General features: G+C 34.2%; 1 protein-coding gene across 3 annotated transcripts in view; it reads left to right on the forward strand.

Annotated features, from left to right (window-relative positions):
- Nucleotides 1-26613, forward strand: part of LOC128242795 (sodium/hydrogen exchanger 3-like) — a 61673-nt gene extending 35060 nt beyond the window's left edge. Inside the window, exons 12-16 of one of the 3 annotated variants that reach the window (XM_052960125.1) lie at nucleotides 2861-2890; nucleotides 8353-8488; nucleotides 17190-17270; nucleotides 18508-18531; nucleotides 23270-23382. In XM_052960125.1, the coding sequence (XP_052816085.1) occupies nucleotides 2861-2890; nucleotides 8353-8488; nucleotides 17190-17270; nucleotides 18508-18512 (252 nt within the window). In that variant the 3' untranslated portion in view covers nucleotides 18513-18531; nucleotides 23270-23382. Of the gene's footprint in view, nucleotides 1-2860; nucleotides 2891-8352; nucleotides 8489-17189; nucleotides 17271-18507; nucleotides 18532-23269 lie in introns of all 3 variants that reach the window. The other 2 variants (XM_052960123.1, XM_052960124.1) reach the window with 2 other exon arrangements.
- The last annotated feature ends 1247 nt before the right edge of the window (nucleotides 26614-27860 follow it).

The following is a 27860-nucleotide window of genomic DNA, read 5'->3' on the forward strand; positions in this document are numbered from 1 at the left end:
CATGGTAGTTCATGGTCATATACCATGGTAGTTCATGGTCTACCATGGTAGTTCATGGTCATATACCATGGTAGTTCATGATATATCATGGTATACCATGTAACGTCAAATGGCCGCCCCACGGTTTATGACCATGGTCTACCATGGTGTGCTACCATGGTATCAAACCATGGTAGACCATGGTCTACCATGGTATAATACCATGGTCTACCATGGTGTGATACCGTGGGGCGGCCATTTGACGTAACATGGTAGTCCATGGTAGTCCATGGTAGTCCATGGTCATATGACCATGAACTACCATGGTAGTCCATGGTAGTCCATGGTTATTGGCCATCATTTTCGCAGGGGTGCTTTTTAAAATTCAGAATTTGGGCAAGCCCGAAAAGGATTTTACCAGTGCAGGTCCTGCTGGCCTATGCAGGCTTATGCAAACTTTTACCACTATTTTATGAAATCCTTTTATCTCCTTACCAGACAAGATGAAAAGCATGATTGTATGAATTATGCAAACACAGTTGTAATAATGGATTGAAAAAAGATAGATAGTGATGATGAATAGTGTTAGCATTGAAGATGAACAAAGTAAGCCAATATATAATGTATTACTTGTGAACTAATTGAGGGACATCACTTCACAGGGAGTTGCTCATAATCAGCTAAGTGTCATGTGCCGTTACCTTGCAAGCCTGACTGCTCATATATGCATGTGATGATGTCACTTTTAATTGATTTTGAAAAAAAATCTTGTTTTTGTGATCTTAGCACTGTGACTCGTACCTTTTTGTATGCACTTTAAATTATTGAACTCAAAACTGAACAATTCTTATTTCTCCATGTAGTGGGTCATGACTTTATCCAAATCCTGGTCTACAGCTGGTGACATCAAATTATCCTGATTAGGAAGAGGTCACAATCACACGTTTAAGGAATTTGTCCTTTATATAGTTACATGGCTGTTGTTTATGTGTCTTTCCTAGGGATGGTTGAATTCTTCAGTTGCTCAGAATTCTTCAGAATTAAAATTCTCCACAGATGCTTTTTTCTCGAGTTTTTATCTTTTAACCTTTGACAAATGTGTCATTATACTGATGTAGGCTTGGCAATTGCGTTTTAACATGGTATTAGAGCGCATACCAGATCTGTAGCTCGTTTCTTAGTTATTTGTTACCCTGAGTTTATAGTTTATTTTTGGTCTTTTTTATGCCCCCTTTTGAAAAAAGTGGGGTATATTGTTTTGCACATGTCGGTCGGTCGGTCGGTCGGTCGGTCGGTCTGTCTGTCTGTCGGTCGGTCGGTCGGAATACCAAATGGTTTCCGATCAATAACTTGAGAACGCTTTGACCGAGGGACCTCATACTTGGTATGTGTATTGGTCATCACCAGCAGATGAACCCTATTGATTTTGAGGTCAGTGGGTCAAAGGTCAAGGTCAGTGTGACCTTTACATGAAAAACGGTTTCCGATCAATAACTTGAGAACGCTTTGACCCAGGAACCTCATACTTGGTAGGTGTATTGGTCATGACCAGCAGATGAACCCTATTGATTTTGAGGTCAGTGGGTCAAAGGTCAAGGTCAGTGTGACCTTAACATGAAAAACGGTTTCCGATCAATAACTTGAGAACGCTTTGACCCAGGGACCTCATACTAGGTAGGCTTATTGGTCATGACCAGCAGATGAACCCTATTGATTTTGAGGTCAGTGGGTCAAAGGTCAAGGTCAGTGTGACCTTTACATGAAAAACGGTTTCCGATCAATAACTTGAGAACGCTTTGACCCAGGAACCTCATACTTGGTAGGTGTATTGGTCATGACCAGCAGATGAACCCTATTGATTTTGAGGTCAAAGGTCAAGGTCAGTGTGACCTTAACATGAAAAACGGTTTCCGATCAATAACTTGAGAACGCTTTGACCCAGGGACCTCATACTAGGTAGGCTTATTGGTCATGACCAGCAGATGAACCCTATTGATTTTGAGGTCAGTGGGTCAAAGGTCAAGGTCAGTGTGACTGTAAGCTGAAAAAAGGTTTTCTGATTGTCCATATTTTATTTTCTTATATAGTAGACAGTAGAAATTTATATGTCACTAAATGCATGAGTTGAAGTATCAGTTTTCAGTGAACATCTAGTTTAATTATGCCCCCCTTCGAAGCAGAGGGGTTATATAATTGCTTTGCACATGTCGGTCGGTCTGTTGGAAGACCAAAGCTTGTCCGAGTGATAACTCAACAATTCCCGGACCTATGGTCATCAAACTTGACATGAAGATTAGGTATGACCAGTAGATGACCTGCCTCATATGCATCCAATGACAAATCAGCTGTCATTTCAGTCCATGCATATTTCATTCAATTGTCCAAATATTTCTGGCAACTTGGCGCTCAGGGGGCATAATGTTTGACAAACATCTCTTGTTTAATTCAGATGGCATGCGGAATAAAAGCTAACTTTATTAGTGTTGAGCACAAAATGCCTCTAAACTAAGCCTGAGCGCGCATATTATAAAACCCACTTATAATAACCAATCAATGCCTTAAAATTGAAATATTGTGAGTCCTATCGGTGATCCCAGGAGGTTGGCATTGGCATAAGCCTGCACACTAAATAAGGGATGTGATTTGAATTCGGATTCCAGATTTCTGCAAATTAATCTCCAGGGACAAAAAATAAACGAGCATTTTTTTTTTTAATTATTTAAACATTGTGAATTTAATTGAAAAAAAAAATCATATTGTTGCCTCAAGCGGCTCTTAAATGGTTTCAGGCCTTTAGCTGCCTTAGGTAGATTAATTTCTCTGTAAATTAAGATTATTATTGTTTTCAATTTTTCTTATAATTATGTGTACATCTGTTTAGATTGAATCGAGGAAATCAAAATCGGTTCAGGTAAAATGCATATGTTTGTATTTATTTTTTATTCATAAAACAGGACTTTTTCTGTTTGCATAAAACGTGTGCCAATGGGAATCGTCATATTCTGTAAAGTAGGTTTGTTTTCACTTTGTGTGTCAGAAGTTTCATTTTTGGATTTCTTCGTTTATAAGCTTTTTACAGCAACAAGTAAAGAAACAATTTTTAACAAAAATATTTTAATGGTTATCGTAACATGAAGAAGTCCTGTACGTTGGTATGTGTTTAAAAACCCTCCAAATTGCACAGATTTGCACATTGCACAATTTCCAAGCAAACTGCAAATTTAACTTCAATAGCATTTTTTCGGCAGATTTGCATCAAAACATTTCTTTTTAGTACATCTCTATTATAATACAGTTTAAAGTTTGAGGAGCCTTTTATGTTGTTGTGTTATGGGTAATTGATGTGATCAGAGAGCAGTAAATATATAAAAAAGAATTTACAGCATTGTCATAAAACTTACATTTCATGCATGGCAATGGGATGTTTAACATTTTATTGGGTTGCACTTTTGAAATTGTAATTTTGTATCAACATACAGTGGGAACAAAAAATTGTAGAATAGGGTGTGGTCTTATGTTGAAAAACAGGTGGCCAAAAATGCTTCATTTTGGCAAAAATGTTACCGGTAGTATTGCAATTCAAAACTTGAATTTATAAAATTCTTTCAATACAAATCTGTCCTTTGCTCATTGTTGGTCATGAAAAACAAACCACAAATTCTACTGCTTGTAAATTAACTAAGCAAAGTTCTCACTAATCAGCAGTGGCGTAGCTAAAGATAGGCCTTGTAGGTCTGGGCTTACACTTTTTTTAAATGCCCAAATTATTTCAACCAAAACTGCAATAAAAACTAATAGCTGCGCAAACACTTTGAACAACTCAAAAGTTTGTATTATTACATGTATTACCAAAACAAGTTTGGTGTTTATTGCTTGATGTTTTTGTAATCATGGAATATTATATAATAAGTGTGTGTAATGTGCATAAAAATGGATATAAAAAGGTGCCTTTTTATGCCCCCAAAGGTGGGCATATTAAAATCGCACCATCCGTCCGTCTGTCCGTCCGTCGGTCCGACTCAATAACTCAGAATATTATGGACAGATTTTAAAATAACTTGCCACATGTGTTCCGCATACCAAGATGACGTGTCGCGTGCAAGAACCGTGTCCCTACCTCTAAGGTCAAGGTAATACTTAGGTGTTTATTCACAATGAAAAGCTTCATATAATGACATAGAGTATAGGTTGTCGTGTCTGGGCTGTAACTTTTTCCTTGTATGGACAGATTTTAAAATAACTTGCCAAATGTGTTTGGCATACCAAGACGACGTGTCGCGTGCAAGATCATGTCCCTACCTCTTAGGTCAAGGTCACACTTAGGTGTTTATTCACAATGGCATGCTGCATATAAGGACATAGAGTATAGGTTGTCGTGTCTGGGCTGTAACTTTCCCTTGTATGAACAGATTTTAAAATAACTTGCCACATGTGTTCGGCATATCAAGAAGACGTGTTGTGTGCAAAACTTGTGTCCCTACCTCTTAGGTCAAGGTCACACTTAGTGTTTATTCACAATGGAATGCTGCATATAATGACATAGAGTATAGGTTGTCGTGTCCGGGCCGTAACTTTCCCTTGTATGAACAGATTTTAAAATAACTTGCTACATGTGTTCGGCATACCAAGATGACGTGTCGTGTGCAAGAACCGTGTCCCTACCTCTAAGGTCAAGGTAACACTTAGGTGTTTATTCACAATGAAAAGCCGCATATAATGACATAGAGTAAAGGTTGTCGTGTCTGGGCTGTAACTTTCCCTTGTATGGACAGATTTTAAAATAACTTGCCACATGTGTTTGGCATACCAAGACGACGTGTCGCGTGCAAGATCATGTCCCTACCTCTTAGGTCAAGGTCACACTTAGGTGTTTATTCACAATGGCATGCTGCATATAAGGACATAGAGTATAGGTTGTCGTGTCTGGGCTGTAACTTTCCCTTGTATGAACAGATTTTAAAATAACTTGCCACATGTGTTCGGCATATCAAGAAGACGTGTTTTGTGCAAAACTTGTGTCCCTACCTCTTAGGTCAAGGTCACACTTAGTGTTTATTCACAATGGAATGCTGCATATAACGACATAGAGTATAGGTTGTCGTGTCCGAGCTGTAACTTTTCCTTGTATGGACAGATTACAAAATAACTTGCCACATGTGTTCGGCATAACAAGACGAAGTATCGCGTGCAAGATTCGTGTCCCTATTTCTTAGGTCAAGGTCACACTTAGTGTTTATTTACAATGGAATGCTGCATATAACAACATAGAGTATAGGTTGTCGTGTCCGAGCTGTAACTTTCCTTTGTATGGACAGATTATAAAATAACTTGGCACATGTGTTTGAATTACCAAGACGATGTGTGGGTGCAAGACCCGTGTCCCTACCTCTAAGGTCAAGGTCACACTTAGTGTTTATTCACAATGGAATGCTGCATATAAGGACATAGAGTATAGGTTGCCGTGTCCGGGCTGTAACTGTTCCTTGTATGGACAGATTTTAAAATAACTTGCCACATGTGTTCAACATACCAAGACGACGTGTCGCGTGCAAGAACCCTATCCCTACCTCTAAGGTCAAGGTCACACTTAGGTGTTTATTCACAATTGAATGCTGCATATAATGACATAGAGTATAGATTGTCGTGTCAGGGCTGTTACTTTCCCTTGTATGGACAGATTTTAAAATTACTTGCCACATGTGTTCGGCATACCAAGACGACGTGTCGCGTGCAAGATCCATGTACCTATTTCTTAGGTCAAGGTCACACTTAGTGTTTATTCACAATGGAATGCTGCATATAACGACATAGAGTATAGGTTGTCGTGTCCGGGCTGTAACTTTTCCTTGTATGGACAGATTACAAAATAACTTGCCACATGTGTTCGGCATAACAAGACGACGTGTCGCGTGCAAGATCCATGTCCCTATTTCTTAGGTCAAGGTCACACTTAGTGTTTATTCACAATGGAATGCTGCATATAACGACATAGAGTATAGGTTGTCGTGTCCGGGCTGTAACTTTCTCTTGTACGAACAGATTATAAAATAACTTGGCACATGTGTTTGAATTACCAAGACGATGTGTCGGGTGCAAGACCCGTGTCCCTACCTCTTAGGTCAAGGTCACACTTAGTGTTTATTCACAATGGAATGCTGCATATAAGGACATAGAGTATAGGTTGTCGTGTCCGGGCTGAAACTGTTCCTTGTATGGACAGATTTTAAAATAACTTGCCACATGTGTTCGGCATACCAAGACGACGTGTCGCGTGCAAGATCCATGTCCCTATTTCTTAGGTCAAGGTCACACTTAGTGTTTATTCACAATGGAATGCTGCATATAAGGACATAGAGTATAGGTTGTCGTGTCCGGGCTGTAACTTTCTCTTGTATGAACAGATTATAAAATAACTTGGCACATTTGTTTGAATTACCAAGATGATGTGTCGGGTGCAAGACCCGTGTCCCTACCTCTAAAGTCAAGGTCACACTTAGTGTTTATTCACAATGGAATGCTGCATATAAGGACATAGAGTATAGGTTGTCGTGTCCGGGCTGTATCTTTCCCTTGTATGGACAGAATTTAAAATAACTTGCCACATGTGTTCGACATACCAAGACAACGTGTCGCGTGCAAGAACTTTGTCCCTACCTCTAAGGTCAAGGTCACACTTAGGTGTTTATTCACAATGGAGTGCTGCATATAAGGATACAGAGTATTGGTTGTTATGTCCGGGCTGTAACTTTTTCTTGTATGGACAGATTTTAAAATTACTTGCCACATGTGTTCGACATACCAAGACGACGTGTCATGTGCAAGACCCATGTCCCTACCTCTAAGGTGAAAGATACACTTTGTGTTTATTCACAATGGAATGCTGAATATAAGGACATAAGAATGTAGGTTGTCAAGTATGGGTGGTATTCTTTTATGTTCAGAGGCAATTTAAAATAACTTGCCATATGTATTTGTTTGATCTTTAACTTTTCATGTACTGACCTTGTTCATAGGTCAATGTTACATTCGGGGGCATTCGTCACATACTGTGACAGCTCTTGTTTCTTCTGGAATGCTCCAAAATTGCACCATTTTGCTTCTAATTTAGAAAGAAATCTTGTGTGTGTGTGTGCGTGTATTGGGGGGGGGGTCTTATCCCCAAACTGACCTAGAACCATCGCGCCTACAAGTTTTTTTTAGTCCTAGCTATGCCCCTGATCAGCATATATACGAACATCATAATGTAATGCCTTTTGTTAAAACAATGAGACAGCCAGTTTGTACAACCCTGTAAGGGATTTAGAACAGTAAGTTTTTGACACTTCAGAGAGCGTAATTTAAGACTAGGAATAAATTGGTCAGTTGATGTTAAACCGATGCAGACTGTGTTACATTATGAACCCACACTTTAGTGGTACGCATATTAGAATACGTCTTATCATGATGATTAAAGTTGATTGGCAAGTTATAGATGTTGCATAAGCCGTAATAATTCAATGCTTCAAAACCTTGAAAAGCTAAGTTTATTTGCAAACATTTTGTTGCTTACATGAACATTTTGTCTTGACGCCAGTCTCAATTTTAAGTTCCATTTTATCGATTTCCTGCATCTCCCAGTAATTTGTACCACACCATCAAGAAAACCATCAAGAAAAAAAAATTGTTTTACACCCCATACACTTTGAAAATTATTGTAAATTAATGTGGAGACTCATTTGATGCCAGCAGTAAATTCACTGTGAGATACCTATTTATAATAATTGATTTTCCTTCATTTTACCCAACAAACTTTCTTCCTAGTTTCATGGGTGTCATGTTTTATTGGCTTGGGTATGAAAATGTTATGTTATCTATTTTTGTACTTCAATAGCTTTGTTTTTGCACTTCCTCATACCCTGCAATAGTAAATAAGGCAACCTGGGGTATCAAGTTAAAGGAAATGAAATATATTCTGTTCATTTTTCTTCAAAAGCACAAAAAATGAACAAAAAATCAGGATAGATCCCTTTAAATGCGGGGACTAGTACTCGTAAATTGTAAAAAAGTCATGTTAAGTTGAAATGTGTGAATATATAGTATTCAAAATGCAATTTAAGCCTTTTTCAACGAAATGATTATTGGTATCATAATGAACTATTTTAAACTGTGTATTAATATCATACAGGCAGTCATTGAAACAAGAAGCCAGGGCTTCCATATTGAGCTTAATTGGATCTAAGAACAATGTAGCTAATCAGATTTCTTGTTATTAATAACTGACCAATTAACTGAATGAGGTATTATGTATAACCATAACAAATGAGATGAATATTGAATACCAGGCCTGGATTTTTCAAGAAAATTGATTTTAACTTTCCCCGCTCTCATTTCCAGTGGTCATTGCCTCATAATCGACACACTCTGGCCGATTCCCAGGAGAGTGTGGACCGTGTCGTCTACCATCGTAACCCGCAGAGGCGTGTCAGCAACACCCAGCAGCCCACATTGACTAACGGAGCCGTACAGAGAAGTATGCATGTAGTGCTAGCATTTGTTGTGGCTACCTAAAATGAGTTTGAAAAGGTTTCAGTATAATAGGCCAATTTATAATAATAACATAATGCCTGCAAGTGAAAAAGAACAAGTTGATAGGACAAGTGTTTAATAACTTTATTCAAAGAAAGATTTGTGTGAAAGGATCTGTTCTGGCAGTGATTGTTTTTCCTAGGCATCTAATGTTACGTTTATATGACAAGATTTACCAGGAGTGGCACATTTGATCCTATGGGCGAAATTACCCAAGATGCAATTTACCTAAGTGGCTGTTTCAGGGGAAATTATAGGCAATTATGTGTATACAAATGCAAAAAAGAGAGCTAAACTTTCAAAAAAATTTGATTGATTAAAAGACATCACCCTCATATTTCAGCTGATAATTCGGAAGTTATTATTAACTTTAAACACATTCTTTATTTTAAGAATGTAACATGCAAACAGTAATAATGATTTCCGAAAGTATGGCATTTTTTTTTTTAAAGGCACATATTTCTTTATTTTTTTACTGAAATAACTGCAACATAAGATTGCTTATTTAATAAGGTGGTACTAAATACAGATATTATATCATACGCTAGTAGTTTGAGCATCATCAATATGTCTTGTGTAATTTTAGACACAAACAATTGGCATTTTATTAAAATTATTCAATTTTCTCAATTACTACTTGCCAAACAACACCTAAGGGGTAAATTTGTCCTCTAAAGGAATGAATTGCGGGGTTGATGTCATTATCGGGGATATGAACGCAATTGGGTTGGTCAATGTGTGTGGAGTCCGAAGGACTCCACGCGTTCTTTGACCAACCCAATTGCGTTCATATCCTCGATAATGACATCAACCCCGCAATTCATTCCTTATATTTACACCAACAGTTCATTATTTCATTCAAGAATTGTTAAAAAAATACTTCATTTCATTTAAGAAAACCTTTCAGTAATCAGTTCTTACCCATTCTGTAAATAGAACGACTTGACTATAACCGGAAACATTTTTTTCAAATGACGTCACAATAACGCGGGAAAAGATCAACCACTTGAAATCACTTTAAAACGTAAAATTGAAACATTTCTGGTTCCAAAATATTTAAAATATAATAAACTAACACTAAACTAAAAATGTTGATCTATATTTTACGGGACCTGCAGACACAATACAACCAACAACAAGATCAATAGCTTTCATGTATATTGTTATGCAATGAATTACGATCCGAACATATCCGAAGTTGTTGCATTCATCGATTGATGAACGCAATTGCCGAAAGGCAGGTTATTTAAGGAATGGAAGTTGAGGTGTAAATTTATGAGTATATTTGCCCCAGAGGAGCGAATTTGACCATGGGCAATTGTTGGGCATATAAATGTAACATCAGGTTACATTTTCCAGCCTGGGCGTGGGTGTTTCGTAGGTGGTCACCTAACTTGACAAGTTGGTTTCCTTTGGGTACTTGAGTTTTCCCAACATTCTGGCATCACATCCTGAAAACAGCAGTATATACTTGTAAAATAAATAAGTTTGAACCAAGATAATTATATTTTACATAGAAAGAGGCGTGACAAAAATAGATTCAGTGATTTACAGTTGGCTCTTCCAGCCAATAAACTTAAGTAGCAATACATCACGATCTGTGTGCCTTAATTATATATTGCTTTGCTGTTCATGCAGTTTCGTCATCCATTGTAATATTTTATTGCTACTGTGCTGGGATAATGGATCGATTGACAAAATACTGGGTCAGTAGGTCTGTTCAAACAAGAAATTCAGTAATTTGTAAAATGTTGTTAACTTTGCACATTTAAAATAAAGCTGCTTTTGTAAGAGAGGGTGATTTTTATATCTTGATTAGAATAACCCTGGTATATATACTCGTTTAATATAATACTCTGCTTATTATGCAATTCAAATACCTAATGGCTTATTGTGCAATTTAAATACCAAATTTTTGTGATAATCATGTATATTATTTTGATTGAGCATTTTGTTTTTACAGGAATAAGTCGTAAGTTACAAGTGTAATATATCAGAAATTGTATATGAGATAAGAGTCGTAAGGTACCTGTGTAATATATCAGAAATTGTATATAAGATAAGAGTCATAAGTGACTTGTGTAATATATCAGAAATTGTATATAAGATAAGAGTCATAAGTGACTTGTGTAATATATCAGAAATTGTATATAAGATAAGAGTCATAAGTGACTTGTGTAATATATCAGAAATTGTATATGAGATAAGAGTCATAAGTGACTTGTGTAATATATCAGAAATTGTATATGAGATAAGATTCGTAAGTTACAAGTGTAATATATCAGAAATTGTATATGAGATAAGAGTCGTAAGTTACCTGTGTAATATATCAAAAATTGTATATGAGATAAGAGTCGTAAGTTACCTGTGTAATATATCAAAAATTGTATATGAGATAAGATTCGTAAGTTACAAGTGTAATATATCAGAAATTGTATATGAGATAAGAGTCGTAAGTTACCTGTGTAATATATCAGAAATTGTATATAAGATAAGAGTCATAAGTGACTTGTGTAATATATCAGAAATTGTATATGAGATAAGAGTCGTAAGTTACCTGTGTAATATATCAGAAATTGTATATGAGATAAGAGTCGTAAGTTACCTGTGTAATATATCAGAAATTGTATATAAGATAAGAGTCGTAAGTTACCTGTGTAATATATCAGAAATTGTATATGAGATAAGATTCGTAAGTTACAAGTGTAATATATCAAAAATTGTATATAAGATAAGAGTCATAAGTGACTTGTGTAATATATCAGAAATTGTATATGAGATAAGAGTCGTAAGTTACCTGTGTAATATATCAGAAATTGTATATAAGATAAGAGTCGCAAGTTACCTGTGTAATGCATCAGAAATTGTATATGAGATAAGAGTCATAAGTGACTTGTGTAATATATCAGAAATTGTATATGAGATATTAGAGTCGTAAGTTACCTGTGTAATATATCAGAAATTGTATATAAGATAAGAGTCATAAGTTACCTGTGTAATGCATCAGAAATTGTATATGAGATAAGAGTCATAAGTTACCTGTGTAATGCATCAGAAATTGTATATGAGATAAGAGTCATAAGTGACTTGTGTAATATATCAGAAATTGTATATGAGATAAGAGTCATAAGTGACTTGTGTAATATATCAGAAATTGTATATGAGATATTAGAGTCGTAAGTTACCTGTATAATATGTCAGAAATTGTATATAAGATGAGGGCCGCCATTTACAAGACTTTGTAAATATAGAGGCATCACTATCAACTAGTGTACGATAACTTATCTTTATTCAAGCATCTCACTAATTAAAAACTTATGTCACATAAATAGAAACTGAAAAAAATAATATCAGAATTAAAATTATCTAGTTAAAGAATTGAGTTTTAAATTCACTTTCAATAAATTTAGTTCACATGATATACTCTTTGATAAGGTGGGTCTGCTATACAAACAGAATTTTTATGCCCCCACAAAGTGGCGGCATATAGGGTTGCCCTTGTCCGTACGTACGTCTGTCCGTACGTACGTACGTACGTCCCGAAGATTGTTTCCGATCTAATTCTTGAAAACCGTTTGTCCAATCCTCACCAAACTTTAAACACATGTTTGTGACCATAATATCTTGATCAAGTTCGATAGTCATGGAAATCGCTTTAGTCATTTAGGAGTTACGGCCCTTTTTTGCCAAAAATACTTCAAAAATATATGTTTCCAATCTAATTCTTGAAAAGTATGTGTCCAATCCTCACCAAACTTTACATACATGATTGTGACCATAATATCTTGATCAAGTTCGATAGCCATGGAAATCGCTTTTGTCATTTAGGAGTTACGGCCCTTTATTTGCAAAAAAAGACTTGAAAAATACGTCCCGAAGATTGTTTCCGATCTAATTCTTGAAAACTGTTTGTCCAATCCTCACCAAACTTTAAACACATGTTTGTGACCATAATATCTTGATCAAGTTCGACAGTCATGGAAATCGCTTTAGTCATTTAGGAGTTACGGCCCTTTTTTGCCAAAAATACTTCAAAAATCATTATGGCTTATTTTCTGTGACAAAAAACCGAAGTGGGGGCATCCGTGTCCTATGGACACATTTCTAGTTATATATGAAATATGTTGTAAGGTTCGACATATTGTGTTGCATATCAACTTTTTTGATAAAAAAAATGGACTAAAATACTACAGACACTGACATTCTTTATTCTTTTTATCAAATGATAATCTCTTATCTGATAAGAAAACATAGGTATCAAAAACCCTTTTGATGTTATTTTGATGCTAGAAAGTTGTGATGCAACATAAATATTGACCATGCAATTAGTATATATTTGGTTGAAAAATAGACTTTCTTTTGTCCCTGCATAAAGATTGACATTGTAAATATAACTGAATGCGTCCATGTTATACAATTCCGAGACACACATTTTAAGTGCTTAAATTTGAGATTATCACGATATTGAGGTACGCTTATTTTTCTGTAGATCTGATTGGTTCTCTTATCGTAAATTCTATCTTACACAATCGTGACAGCCCTGTATACCTTGGTTAAACATTGCAAAGCTGAATATATAACAAAGTCATTCAGCGTAGGGCTGTATCAAATTAGTTTTTTACTGAATAATTATGATTAAGTTGTTTTTTTCTGATGTCATATTAATTAGCTGTTTTATTTTTCCATTCTAAGAATTGAAAAAGATCATAATTATCTTGAAATTTGTATATTGTGACAGATGGTCGCTAAAACTTGGTTAGAGGCTGATCTAGGTTTAAAGTTAGAGGGGGCTCACTTTAAGGGGCATTTTAGGGCATGCTACCCCTACACAGAAAGCCCAAAAATAGGCTCAAAACCCAAGGCCCCCCCTCCCCCCACCAAATACTATTTGTAATATGAAATGATGCATTTTGGATGATTTTATGCATAATTTCTCTACCATATTGACATAAAATGTTTACTTGGAGTAGGTGGATGTGTGTGGGCACATTCATCGTAGACATTATTAAATTGGTCTGGTAAAGTGGCATTAATTACAAGTTTGACGCATTTACACTGTCAAGGATTGTCAGGCATTCGTGGTCACACTTATTAAGTTATTATATATTCTTGTTTTACTGAATTATTTGGGCTGCAAGGCTGTGCCTGTTTAATGCCAAACAAATGGTTTAATAATGCAAAACAATAACAATTACTTAGTGCTTATTACTTAGTCATTTCTTGATTGTGTGGTAGTTTTCTTAATATTTAAGTGTACGTACTTAAAGGGACTATACACCAGATTGGCACCAAAATAAGTTTTTTCTGTAACGAATCTCAGGACAATTATTTAATAAAATGTTTTACTCTGTTCTATTGATATCATAATTGTAAAAAAATATGAAAATATGAAATGTGAAAAAATAGAGTCGGAGACCGGGTTCGAACCGATGTCGCCAAAATTGTAGTCTAGTATCATATCCACTGTGCTATGAAGTTTCACCCTAAACAATTGGAATATTTAAGCTATATACCTATTTCATCATACGGTGTATAGCCCCTTTAAGACATTTAAGTCAACCTAATTGACGTATGTTGCACAAGCCAAGTTAAGTCAACACTGTCAAATATAAATTAATATTATATCCATTATTTCATTTATTAAAATAATGACTGCAGAATATGTCTCAATGTAAAGAAAACCCAGATAGATGGCTATAATTACATCATTAATGATTTTTCTCCTTTGACGTAATATCCAACACCAGACTTCATTCACTGAAATGCTTTTCCTCTTGATCCATATAAAAAGTCTATCGGATGAGAAGAAAATCCTTGGGGATTGTTAGGCATAACTTGATGTATGATGCTTTCATTTGCCAGCCATAGTTGATTGCTATGAAAAAACAGGCATCAATGATGTGATGAAAGCCAATCCGAGAATGGAACTGTTTTGATGCATAAAAACCAACATTTGTTGATGCCAAAACGCTACCCCAAAGAAAAAATTGAGGTTCATGTTATGCACCAGTCAATTGTAACCATGCCCCCCCCCCCCCCCCCCCCCCCCCTCCAGGTCCAGGGAATAGCGGGGACTTTGACTTTCGGTCCAGCCAACCCTGGGTAAAATCGCTGTCCTGCGGGGACGAACTGATGGTAAAATCCCCGCCAAATGCCCCAGCACCCCAGGGACCCTAGGTAAGGCCCATTCCCCACTATATTTTGCGCGAAGACAAAACCACCACATTCACCCGGCACTGCGAGGACACCTGAAAGGTAAAAACATGACCCATTTCCCCGGCTAACCCTGGTATACCCCCGGACCTGGGAGCGGGGGGAGGGGGGGAGGGCGTGGTTACAATTGACTGGTGCATTATGGGTAGCAGATTAAGGGTTCAGTGGGGGTGGGTGGGATATGCTTCAAACCCTGTGTCCACATTTAAACCAAACATATTTCTATTCTTGGGGAGGGGGCACATATCCAAAGTTGAGCCCCCTCTAACACTAAATCCTTGATCTACATCACAGCCCTGATCTACTTATGCACTTAGTAAGACATTTCAACAAGTACGCAGTGTAGGCACATGTTTGACACTTTGTGGTTTTTATCTGCGTAGTAGCTCTTTATCATACAGTTAGATATGACGGTCTTCCAGCTTACCTCTCTGTCCAGAAAAGGTGCTCTTAATTTTAAATTTTAAAATATAATGTCACTGGTTGGTCCAAAAAGGGGTAGAATGATTTGAAAAAAAAAAATCAAAATCTTAAACCAAATTTTATTATTCTTTTCACCGATTTATCTGAGTATTTGTTTCTGGATTCACTCTCATTTTCCAATGTTTCAGCAGTTTAATTGATTTTGTTCCCAGCTGGTTGTGTAAACCAACAAAAAAAACAACAACCTTGGCCTTTAACTGTTTAGAGCGTAACCTTAAAAAAATGTTTAATTTCCAGCTTCCCGACCATACCTTTTTTTCTGCTCTACTTTTTATATATAGCCATCATACATTTTAAACTACATATTTTTGGTAGTTTATTGCTTCGGAATGTAGGGGTTTTTTTTAGGGCTGATCAAAAGGCGTAGTTTTAATTGTAATAATGTTTTTCATATACAAGTATACCTAAATATATCAAATAATCCTACCTACCCTTTTTTAGATGGCAGTGAAGAAAATCGCAATATTTTACCTCAATAATATTATATTTCTTTGTTCGTTCAGGATAATGCAAATAGACAGAATATCTTCTAAATGCTCCTTTCTTCAATATGTTTAAACATCATGGCCTATATACTTTCAACAGTTTCTTTGTAAGTGGGTAAAAAATGAAACACTTCAAATTGATCTTTAAAGGCCACAATGTTTAAAATGTCTTGGGTTACTTTAAACTCTGTCTTTGTTTTAGTAACAAGTCTTTGTTAACTTCATGTTAGATAATAAATAGGTCAACCACCTATGAACTAGTTCTGAATCTGATAACTAGCCATGAGGCTCGGCTGATGATCAATGAATTGTGTCTCATAGCTGCATGGTGTTATTCATTTTACTGTGGGAGAAATCGGCAAAATACTGAAGCTATCTGGAGTTCACAAAGTGGATTGTGGTTACTGTATAAAGTAACATGTTGGTATTGAGTGCACAATGAAATCGTATCAGTTTACGATTGGTAGTTGTGTGAGACAGACTGTTTAAATCTTTGTGTATGACTATTTACTAGACATTTTGTAATAAGACAATTTCGTAATTACTTATGATAACGTGGAGTTAAGAATTGAAGTTAAGAAAATAATTGGAGTTAGTTTAACTCAGGGAAATTATAAACCTTTTTCAAAACAGGATTGTTCACTTTTCCATTGTTAAAGAAAGATGACTCGGACTGTTATTTGTGTTTTGTCAACTGGGTTGTGAGGTTCAAATAAGTCCCTAGGGAACTAAACTCAGCGAAAATATTCCATGAAAGTGGTGTAAAGAGATTCACATTTCCTGCCAGCAACTGTCTGGAGTTTATATATAAATAATCTTTATGCCAGGAAAAATGAAAGTCTTAACTTCAACTGAATATTGTGATAATCACTTGAATGGAACGTTCCAAGGTATTTAATGTTTATATGTGCCTTAAACAAGCACAAAATGTTGTTGTAATGATTATTTTGTTATTGGAGTCGGCTGTAGACTGCCTGTGTTTATAGCTTGTTTTGGTTACTGTTAAATATTGAAATCTATTGAGAAACACTTTCATAAATAATGTAGTACTTAGTAACGTTATAATGATGTCAGTAGGAGTCACTGGATATCAGATATTAGTACAGACAGATATTGGTTTGTGAATAAATGTGTGTCGTGATTTGATTAGTCGATGGCTTTAGAGTATATAGTTATTTCATCTGTATTAACATATCACTAAAGATTTGTTATCATTTTCTCGGAAAGATAGTAATGAGAATAGAATTGCAAAAATAGAAACCCTAACACAGCACTTATACCTGTTACAATTGTTTTGATTATTTCACAGTTAACGTCCATTAATGTTGACAGCCGTCATAAATGTATATAAAACAAGGCTTTGTGTGACATTTTCGTCATTAACTTCAGTAAGTGTCAACAACTGTTGCTTAATTTTGTGTATATGATATATTGTCTTATAATCGTATGACTATGTACTTTAAGGTACACGCAAACCGAGTCACACGAGTGCTTCATCAGAGAGTGAGTTTGCCGCAGTGACAATCAATTTTTCCGGACAGAAAGGTGAGATTTCTTTCTTTAGATTAAAAGCTTTATTCCGTTTGTAAAATGCCTAACAATTATAGTGCAGTAGGTCTGTTATGACAGAACTTTATGTAATATTTTGTAGAGATGTTGTCTCAGAATACAGGACCATTTGGCATATATTTTCGTGGCATATTTGGCATACATTTCTGTGGCATTTTTGGGTTGATTTTTATAATTCAGACATACATCTCTGTGGCATTTTTGGGTTGATTTTATAATTCAAGCTTACATCTCTGTGGCATTTTTGGGCTGATTTTTGTTTGGCTAATCTTTATAATTTATGTTCATATTGTGAGGATACATGTTATCAAAGGACTTCATTTCAAAGAAGTCATTTTTTACCACAGATTTCTTTTGAATAAAAGTCCATCCAGTTTTTGATTGGTCAGTCATTAGATTGTTATAAGTTCATTAAGTCTTAGTGATATGCTGTAAAGGAAAGGACATCTTATAGTTGACGTATTATCAAAATTAACACATTCTTTTTTATCATTAGATTGTTTTGTAAAAACACACCTGATGTAATTGAAATTTAACGGAACTCATTCAAAAAAGTGAAACTCTTTTGTTTTATTCAAATTTTGACACAAGTTTCATCCCCAGTAAATGAATGCTGATTTTTTTTTCTTACATTATTTAATAGTAATGTCTAGTTGTTCTTCATTTTTGAACTTAAGTTCTTAAATGATTATTTAAGTGAGTCATACTAATTTTGCCATATTTTTTAATTCAAATAAGTCCCGGTCTTGTTGGTTGGCTTTCGAAGTGTAGATTTACTTTTAGTTAAGTAAATGCGTTGAAGGAAAGTTTGTGACACTTTGTGCAAATTATCGTAAACATTATACGGGTCACAGAGGTTGAGTTTGGTAATTTCAAGATACTTATGTTTAAATATACTTTAGGCTCACCTTTATCTTGTAAACAAGGGATTGCCTGTTGAATTAATCTGATTTTTCTTTAAACTTTCCTTTATTTTTATAAGTTATTTGCGTCAATATTTTGAAGATTTCTGTCACATTTTTGTGTTTCTTTTACAGCATGGTAACACCAATGTATATTTAATTATTTAAAATACCTCATATCTATAATATTATAAAAACAAAAGCTTTTTTTATAAAGTAATTCTACATAGAGTATGGTTATTCTGCAACTCTTTAAAATTGAACTTTTTTCTTATGCATGTAAACATATATGTGACCTTTAATTTATTCAGAATAATTCATCTACATGATTCAAGGTAGAATTGAGTGATATTTTGTACCCATTTATATTCAGAAACCGACAAGATACCTTACACAAGATTACCAAAGACGCCTATTGTATTCTCATGGCTATTTCCGGTGTAGAATTATACACATCCGGTGGACAATAATTGTATATTCGATGGAGAATTACGTTACTCATAAATTCGTAAAAAAAATATAACGAAATGTAATACTGCCTTTCATATTTCATTTCAAGTTGCATAATTTGAACAATATACCTTCAAATATTCATAGAACTGACATTAAGATGTCTTTAAATACTGTAATATGTCGCAATATGATATTTTGAACTTCTTAAGTAGAAAAATGGGGTTGACGGGGGGGGGGGGGTCGCCTAATATAAGGAAAACCTAGCCATGAGAATATAAAATACTGTAGATAGTTTTATATCCCCGCGGTCTTTTAAATTTTATGTTTATTGAATTTCGACTATTTGAATACTTTCATAAATGATACAAAAAAAAAATATATATAATTATTGTAGGTTTTTGTACATTACTAAATTTTAGCAAAGTGTTTTTATTTATAATATGATGCCACTTTTCAGCCTGTCTGTGTTTGTGTAATATAAATGAGATTTTTTTATGTTAAATTGGAAAGAATAACGGAAATGCAGTTCTAAGCAAAATAAAACAGGCCTAAAATGAAAGCATTCTACAGTATTGATTTCAATGCACTTTATTTATAAAGTACCAACATTATAGCAAACCCTTTGTGGAATAGATAAGATTGAAAATGAAAAAATGTTGCCACAGCGTAGTTTATAAAAAAAGGAAAACAGACATTATCTGCAGCTAGAGGCTGTTATTGTGGTTGATGGGGAATATTGAACAGTCAAGATTTCTAGTGTAAAAGTGGTTTAAGGTTGACGTCATAGCATGTGACTGCGTGGCTAATAGCTAGAACAGATTGTAGAGGGATGGTTTAGTCTGTTAATGTATAGTTTGCTTATATAGATTTACAAATATTCTTTATTTTTTCTTCAATGACACCCACGTCAGATATTTTTTTTAATTGTTTAAGTGCAGATACACTAGTGCTAACAATTGCTTTCTTGATTTTTGAATGAGCATATTTTTTTTATAAAAACGCTATTACTCATTGTTTGTAACAAAACACATAGCCTGTATCTAATGATTCTGTTTTGAGGTGTAAAACTTGTAAATGTGTAGGGATGTTGATGTTTATTTCTCCCACCCCATATAAGTAGATTAAAATATTTGGCCATGCTAAACATTTTAAAAATATATTATTTAACTGAGGTCAGAGAGCAAAAGCCTCTACCATGGCCACTCGTGTAAAATAGGTTCATCCCAACCCTCGCGCAGGTTGTTTTACCGAGTTTCTGCTAAACTCCCTACGCTCGGGTTAGGAAAAACCTATGATTTAACACTCTCGGCCATGAAAGATACTTATAATCCTAAATGACGTTGCCATTATGAAATAACATCATTATATATTTTGATATATATATATAAGAAGTATGGTAATAACTCTTTACGGGCATTAAGTGTTTTAAAGTTTGTTTTATGTTCTTGGAGCTATTATAAAGCATCAAATCAGTATTTACATGTATGATATAAATAGAATATCACATTTGTGGTCATTCAACATAAAATTTATTAAACTTGTTTACACAAGTGATAAAAACCAGCCATCACCAGGCTCATTTTTATCTTTTTCTCAAAACTTGTTCAATAATTTTCGTATTGAACGACCAACATACTACTCAAGTAATATCTTCTAAATCGACATGTATTCTTGATTTGTGTACAAACAGCAGGATATGTTGCTTCGTTATGCTAGTAATATATAGCCTTTAACTATATATATATAAGGAGTTAACGTATCAAACATTTATTGTAAACACATAGTCAGGGGCGGATCCAGGAATCAACGTTAGAGGGGGCGTAGGTTAGGGGCGCAACCTTTTGACATGCACCCCTCCATCTGAACCGAAAGTGTATGGCATAAACTGTTTGCATATGGATTGTGGGTTAAGCAAACAAGAAAAAATAACAATTTGTAGTTGGAAATGATGCATTATGGGCGTATTTTATTATTTTTTATCTCCTAAATTGACATAAAAAGTAACTTTTGACGATTTTAGAGGGGGCGTGCGCCGGATGCGCCCCCCTCTAAATCCGCTAGTGATAGTGATAAATCGTAACGTAAGTAATATTGTAAGTAAAACTTTGATCCTTTACTCCAAATTTACTTTTCTCTGGAAGAAAAAATTAAAATTGAGAATTATAAGGAAAATATTTAAGACAGTGTGCAACAATGTCCTTTTGAGGTTGCCTGGCTAGCTCTGAGTGGGTAAGGTGACTCGGCCTTGTTTTCCCATTTAAAGCGCATTCGATCATAGCAGTGGGTGCGTTTTCGAATGCATTTCTAAATAAATAATTATAATGACCATGCTCTTACGTCAACCACAAATGTTTACTGGCAATGATGCAAGTATTGTTGTATACTAAATAAAATTTAAAAAATATGCCTTTCTTAAATGGTAAGTTTCTTTTTATAGATAATGTTTAAAATTTAGTGACCAATCATTCATTATTAAGACTTTAACAACCTTGAAAAACAATGTCAATAGATTGTTTGTTATTTTATGAATGGTCGATCATTGTTAAATACGCCTTAAACCTACCTACGCAAAGACGAGTATTATTGCCAAACTTGTAAATCGTAAGATAGCTTTGCAAGCCTTTGTGTTTATTACAGTAAAAGATCGCCAATATTGGAAAACAAAACAGATTGGTCATGTAAGACGATATTCAGTGTCACACTGCCCTAGATTAAGGTTGTACAGTAGATTTTCATTAAGAAAAAAATATAGTATGGCTAGATTGAAAAGGTACGTAATCATTTAGCCTGGGTTTTAATTACTTGGGTGATTAGTTTTGTTAAACAATCTCTTAAAGGCGGTTGATGCATAATTATTATTTTTAAATTTTAATGCACTATTTTCCATAACTCATTAGACTTAAATGATAAAAACAACAAAAATGTGTATAATGTAGGTACGGATAAAAAACATAAGCGATATTTGGGCACTTTTTATAACTGTGGAATGGTGCCCACATAACTATTTATTAAAAAAAAACATTTTAATATAAAGGCTAATATTTTGTTTATCTGTAGCTAAATCCTATGCTTTTTTGTTTTAATCATTAATGTCAAATAGTGAGATTATGCATTGAAATAATAGAATATAATAAAAATATGCCTCAACCTATATAGTGTGGCTTTAATGTTTTATGGAATATTTTTATTTAGTCTTGTTTGTAAAGATATAACACCATTGATGTTAGTTAGTAAAGTAATCAAAAATTGTACTCAACACTGACCTTTTAAACTTTCTCAGAAGTTTACACTGTTTTTTTTTTCCAGTAGGATGAAAACCCAACTTTTAACCTATTTAAATGAATTGGCCCAAATGATAACACATACTTTGCCAACCCAGAAAAAAAACGTGAAAAGTCAGCTGTATTTCTGATATAAGCAAAACACTAGAAAATGTCATGGAATAAATCAAATGTCAAGAAATACATCTATGTCTCTCAATAAAAATGTCATAGCATTTGTGGTTGGGCAAGTGTTCTTGATGCTCATGTAAACAAATAAGTATAATGTTAAAGGGGGGTGGGGGGTGGGGGTAATAAGGGGATTCTCTTTCAGGACAAACTATAAAAATCTGCAGAAGTTTATGACAAATAGCCATAATATCCTTATAATCTTAAGTGTGGGGAATTAAAAAAGAATCTGAACAATATAATTTTTTATCATATAATATTATGAAATGATACATGGTTTGCTTTATATATATGTTGGGAATACGCGTAAACGCTGAGAATGTTCACTATAGAAGAAAACGACCTTTCTGTAGGAGACTTTTGCAGCCTTGCAGTATATGATACCCCATATTTTGAATAGCAGTTACATTACATTTTTTCTATACTCTACTGAGGATTTTTCTTCTTTCAGTATTTAGGGAAAATAACTTTTGTCCTTGAGATTTGGAATTCTCACATTGTTTTTCACAAAATTGTGATTCTTTAATAATAATTATGTAGGGTTAATATCTCAAATACTATAATTGTTTAACCATTAGTTTGCTGGTTTTAACAACAATGAACAAGTGTGTGTTTTTTAAGATTTTCTGATCGGAAATTTTTATTCGACCTTTGGAAAATTCCCATACTTTTTGGCATCGGAAACATAAGAGATTATCAGCTATAATAGCTTATGTCTATTTGAAGTTATATAATAAGAACTTAACAGTGTCAGATTTGGCAGATTTATACGTGCAGAAGCAGATATTATTATACCAGCTACATAAACTTCCTTGAATAACAGCTTATATCTATGCTGATAACATGCATTATGTTTCCATAAATGGGTCTGATCATTATTTATAAGACCTGCACAGACTTGGTCCTTGAGAATACTAGGGATTAGTTAAATAGACACTGGGAATTCAAGAACTTTTAATTTATGTTAAAGGTTTGCGTTTGAAATAAAATACAAATGAGAAGGATATTTCTTTTCTTAAAAACATTGTCATTGAAATGTTTTAAACGTTTTAAACTTAAGTAACAGTGCTTTAAATTTTCACCTTAATGTTGTTGTTTTTTCCATAAAAAGAAAAGTACTCCCTAAAAAGTATATTATCCCTTAAAGACTTGATTTATGGTATATTTTCAGATACCTCGCCCACAACGACAACAACAACGATGCATCCCACAGCTCCCTCAGAACTTCCCTTGGCAAATGTGCCTCCAACCACAAATGTCCTCCCCTGGCAGGAAATATCTGACCCCTCCCCCACCCACCATCTTGCCCACTCCATACCCAATGATGAGCCGGTTATAGCACATGTGCCGTCCTGGGTAAACAATCTCTCGTATTCGCATATCACAGAAACCGGCTCACCGTACGTGTCTCCACAGACAACCGTCATTCCAATACCAGTAAACGAGCATAAAAACTTGTTTACTCTTTTCCCGGAATTAAACGGAAAAGGTTCAAGTGATGAAAACAATGATGATTCACAGAAAGAGAATGAAAATCAAGTGACATGCAGTGATAATTTTAATTTTCCAACCCCTTGGGGGACTGTTTCTGAAGATAATCCTATTGTGTCATATATGCCGAATGAAAACGGCACGCGGACAGACAATTATCTACATTCCGCTCATAACGAGCAAGCCCCTGATCATCACCATGTGATTATTCCTACCAACGAGTATTTGCAAATAGAATCATCAAACAGTTCATGCAAACATAATAGTCATTTGACGGAAGTGGCGTCAGCACCAGATTTGAAACACTGGAGACCGATCGCAAAATCGTCACGATCCTACCTCTCAGAAAGTGATCGGATGCAATCAGACACAATGTTATCAGAAATGGCATTTATAGACAGTGTCAAAGGCCGTATTCAAGATTGGTTAAAAGTAGCGACAGACGATGAAGATAATGACGCAGATGAGGAGGACGAAGATGGAGATGACGAACAAGATGGTCTTGCCGCAGCCGATGAAATAGAAAAAGAATTAGATAAAGCTATGAGTATGGGCAAAAAACAATAATGAAAGTTTAGATTTAGTCATATACTAGTCTTTCATATTATATTTGATAGCATTCTTGTTCCACAATGTAATTTATGTGTTTTCAAAGTTATGATTCTTTTTCCGTAAGATCAAATGAGTTAAATCTAATGTCACTTGAAGGGGTTTATTGATTTTCATGGTACGGTAAACAATGTGTTATAAACATCTGTGATAGCCTTTATATACACAGGAGAATGAATTTTTGATCAATTAAATTTGTATTATGATATGCATTTTGAAGGTTGAATATATGTATATAGTTTGCATTTATGCAGGATGTAGTTACTGTATTAAATTTTATTTTATGATATTTAAAACTGCCATTAATATATATAAAGATGAAAATCTTTTTTGTTCTTAAAGCATTAAATATCATTATATAAGATATTGTCAAAATGCCAGTACCATTAATATTTAATGAAAGTATAGTTAAAGCTTAAATCATTGCCATGATAACTGCCCGATATTTCCAAATAAACGGCCCAATATTCCAAAATAAACGGCCCAATATTTCCAAATAAACGGCCCAATTTTCAAATAAACAGTGGACTCAGAAGGTTGGGATTTCTACTCATAACATGTGGAAGAATCTTAATAATTATGATTAAAACAGATTTATAATATGCTTTTTGGTGATTTGTCGAGATTTGTCAGTGAAATAAAATTGATATTTCACTGTTTTAAACAGTGAAAATAAAAAATTGATATTTTTCACTGTTTTGAAATTTTAGCCTGCTGTTGAGTGTGGAAAACAATTTTAACAACATTTTTTTCGTTATTACGTTACATGTGCAAACAAATTGGCACATTTTTTCTAAAAAGTGTAATAACTGATATTTTATTTAAGGAAAAAGTGTTTGTTTCAGTGTAAGATAGCAATATATTTCACCTCATGAACACCAGAGTAAAAATTCCACTCCTGGCTATGCCATTCGTGATTCGTGAAATATATCTCACGGTGCTCACTTGATGAAATATATTACTTCTTACACTGAAACAAACAATTATCCTCTATTTATCATGCATGCACCAAGTTTATTATGATCTATTATATTCTTCTCTTATATATGATATGTAGTTCATTCAGAAATATTGGTTCTGAATTGTGACACAAGAAGAATGACAAAAGGAATCGTACATATTCAAGTAGAATATACAACGTTTTTCCAGATTTTGTCAATCAGGGGCCGTATTCAATATAGTTCTTATACTTAGACATGCCTCAATGATTCCATTCCGTCTATTGGCCAGTTAATTTTACAGTCGTGAAAAAATACTCAGATTCTACTATTAAAATAAATTATATCTCTAAACTGTTTCTCTCTCAGAAAAGTGTCCATTTTTCTCAAGAATTCAACATTTTTTCCCAAATGAATTGATATTCCCCCTTCTAATTGAATTCCTTTTTATCTAGAGTTTAAATTTACAAAATCTGCTTTGCATTTTTATTGAAGGCATCTCCGTTCTCGAATATCTGCTCTTGTTTCCAGACTAAATCTGGTCCGGGTAACAGCAAAATAAATTATATTTGTTTCATCTTTAGTGTTTTTAGCACATCGTTACACACCTGGGCTTTACACAATGTAACAGCATTTTCCCAGCGTTGAAGAAAATAATTTTCAATAGTATTTTAAGTATCTCAATATTTTGTGCTCGAAATAATGACTTGGTCATATTTTCAGTTTAAAATTATCTTCAAATACAGATACACACCAATGACAAATATTCTAAACATCTTTCATGAGATAATTTTTTAATAAAAAATTAAACCCTAATAAGTCATACTACTCAGAAGTGTTATAAACAGATATAATAAGTCAGACAAGCTGTCCTGCTAAATGTCTCAGCTCTAGTCTGTATTTTCACATATAATATGAAATTTAAACAGTTCATAAGTAAAATAATGTTTTTGGACATACCACACTTATTTTCCTAGTGGAAAGGCACATGCAGCAAAATTATTTTGAATAAAAATCGCTAAATCTAAAGAGGTTATTGAAGACGGCCCCAGGGTGCTATCACGGTCAAATTCGTGACAGCGAGAGCTATGCATAAAGTTGTAATTTATGCATTGTAAATATTAGTTTGAATTAGCCCAATGTGTGATTCAAGTATCGTGCCAATCAAATTCATGTTTAACCTCTAGTTGGGGTTCTGGTGAACTTTTGAGCAAGTGTGTATTTGATTTAACCTGTATTATCTTAATCAATTTAATCAATTGTTTATTTAATGTAAGATATGGTTGATTTATCAGAATATATAATTATAAAGTGTATTCTTTGAAATTTCAAAACAATCCACTATCAGAAAGTTGACTACATGTTATGTTTCAAATCATTGTACTATTATTATGATGTATTATTATAACATGGCTAAAATGACCATTTATTTTGTATTTCTAAGATTTCGACTAGAAACAATAAAGCGTATATAATTCATAGTCTTTTCTGATTTTTTCCTTTTAAGAGGTTTTTTCAAGAAATGAAAGTATTAAAATTGATTATGCCATTATTATGAAATATATCATTAAAAAAATGGGTTTGCCTTTTGGAATTAGTTTGATGGAGTAAAAAATATATGCATCAGTCGACAATTTATCTAGATAAAGCCACAACCTATTCTTCATCTTACAGTCTGTTATACATTCAAGTCACGTATTTGATGTGTCTGCACGTTGCAAACCACAACGTGCCCCCAGCAACATTTTAATTGTGGTCTTTCCTTTTTCAAATTTGAGCTACTTGTAGAGTTAATACGAGTGATTTGCCTTATACGTATGAGGAATACGTAGATGGTCTTATGTCGACATTATTGATGGTGAAAAATTAATATGGACTCGTTATAAAACCGGGGAAATCAATACATGTAGTGACGTGTTAAGTTTAGAGAAGATATACATCAGACTTAATAAGAGCTGCTATTAAATAGGTTGTTAAATATCGCCAGTATTTTCTAGATTTAATTTGTTGTGCGGAATGAGTGTGGTATATTAAGATGGAAAATAAGGAGTTTTGAAAATGATATTGAGAAACGAAACAAATGAAAATTGCTCCGGGAGGAAATGAAAAATAACAAATGTATGAAGTCTGAACTTTTGACATAGGTTTTAAACAAATAACAATAATGGGTCTGTGAGTTGTAAAAATCATTAAATCATTATTTGAAAATACTTTTATTCTTTGTTATTGATGTTTACAGATGGATAATTTGTGTACCCTCTGAACTGTGTATGTGGCCTAAAGATAAAAACACATTTTTTATTATAAATAAGTTTTAAGGTGACTTTCATATAAACAGAATCAAGATCAACATGGCGAAAACAGCTTCAGTAATAAGTCAAATGTATTGGAAAATTACCGTCTGACGATGTTAAAATGAGTTCAATAAACGTGGTGTTTTTTTTCTCATGTTTCGTAACTTGTTTACTTCAACTAACGTATTAGTAAGAAAACCCCTCTGGTTGAATCCTACGCACTTCATGACTGACTCATTTAAATGTGGACATATGGTATCACTTTGATAATGCGGATTTAAGTTAATACTTATGTCTACGTCAATGGGAAAGTTGGACGGATTCTGATTTAATTATTTAGAAAGCTTCACAGGAAAATAACTGCTAAACTTTGATTAAGTTGGTTTAAAACAAAACAAAAATATGATTGTCTGGTAAGCAAAGTGGTTAG

Source organism: Mya arenaria, chromosome 8, assembly GCF_026914265.1.
Source record: "Mya arenaria isolate MELC-2E11 chromosome 8, ASM2691426v1".
NCBI lineage: Eukaryota > Metazoa > Mollusca > Bivalvia > Myida > Myidae > Mya > Mya arenaria.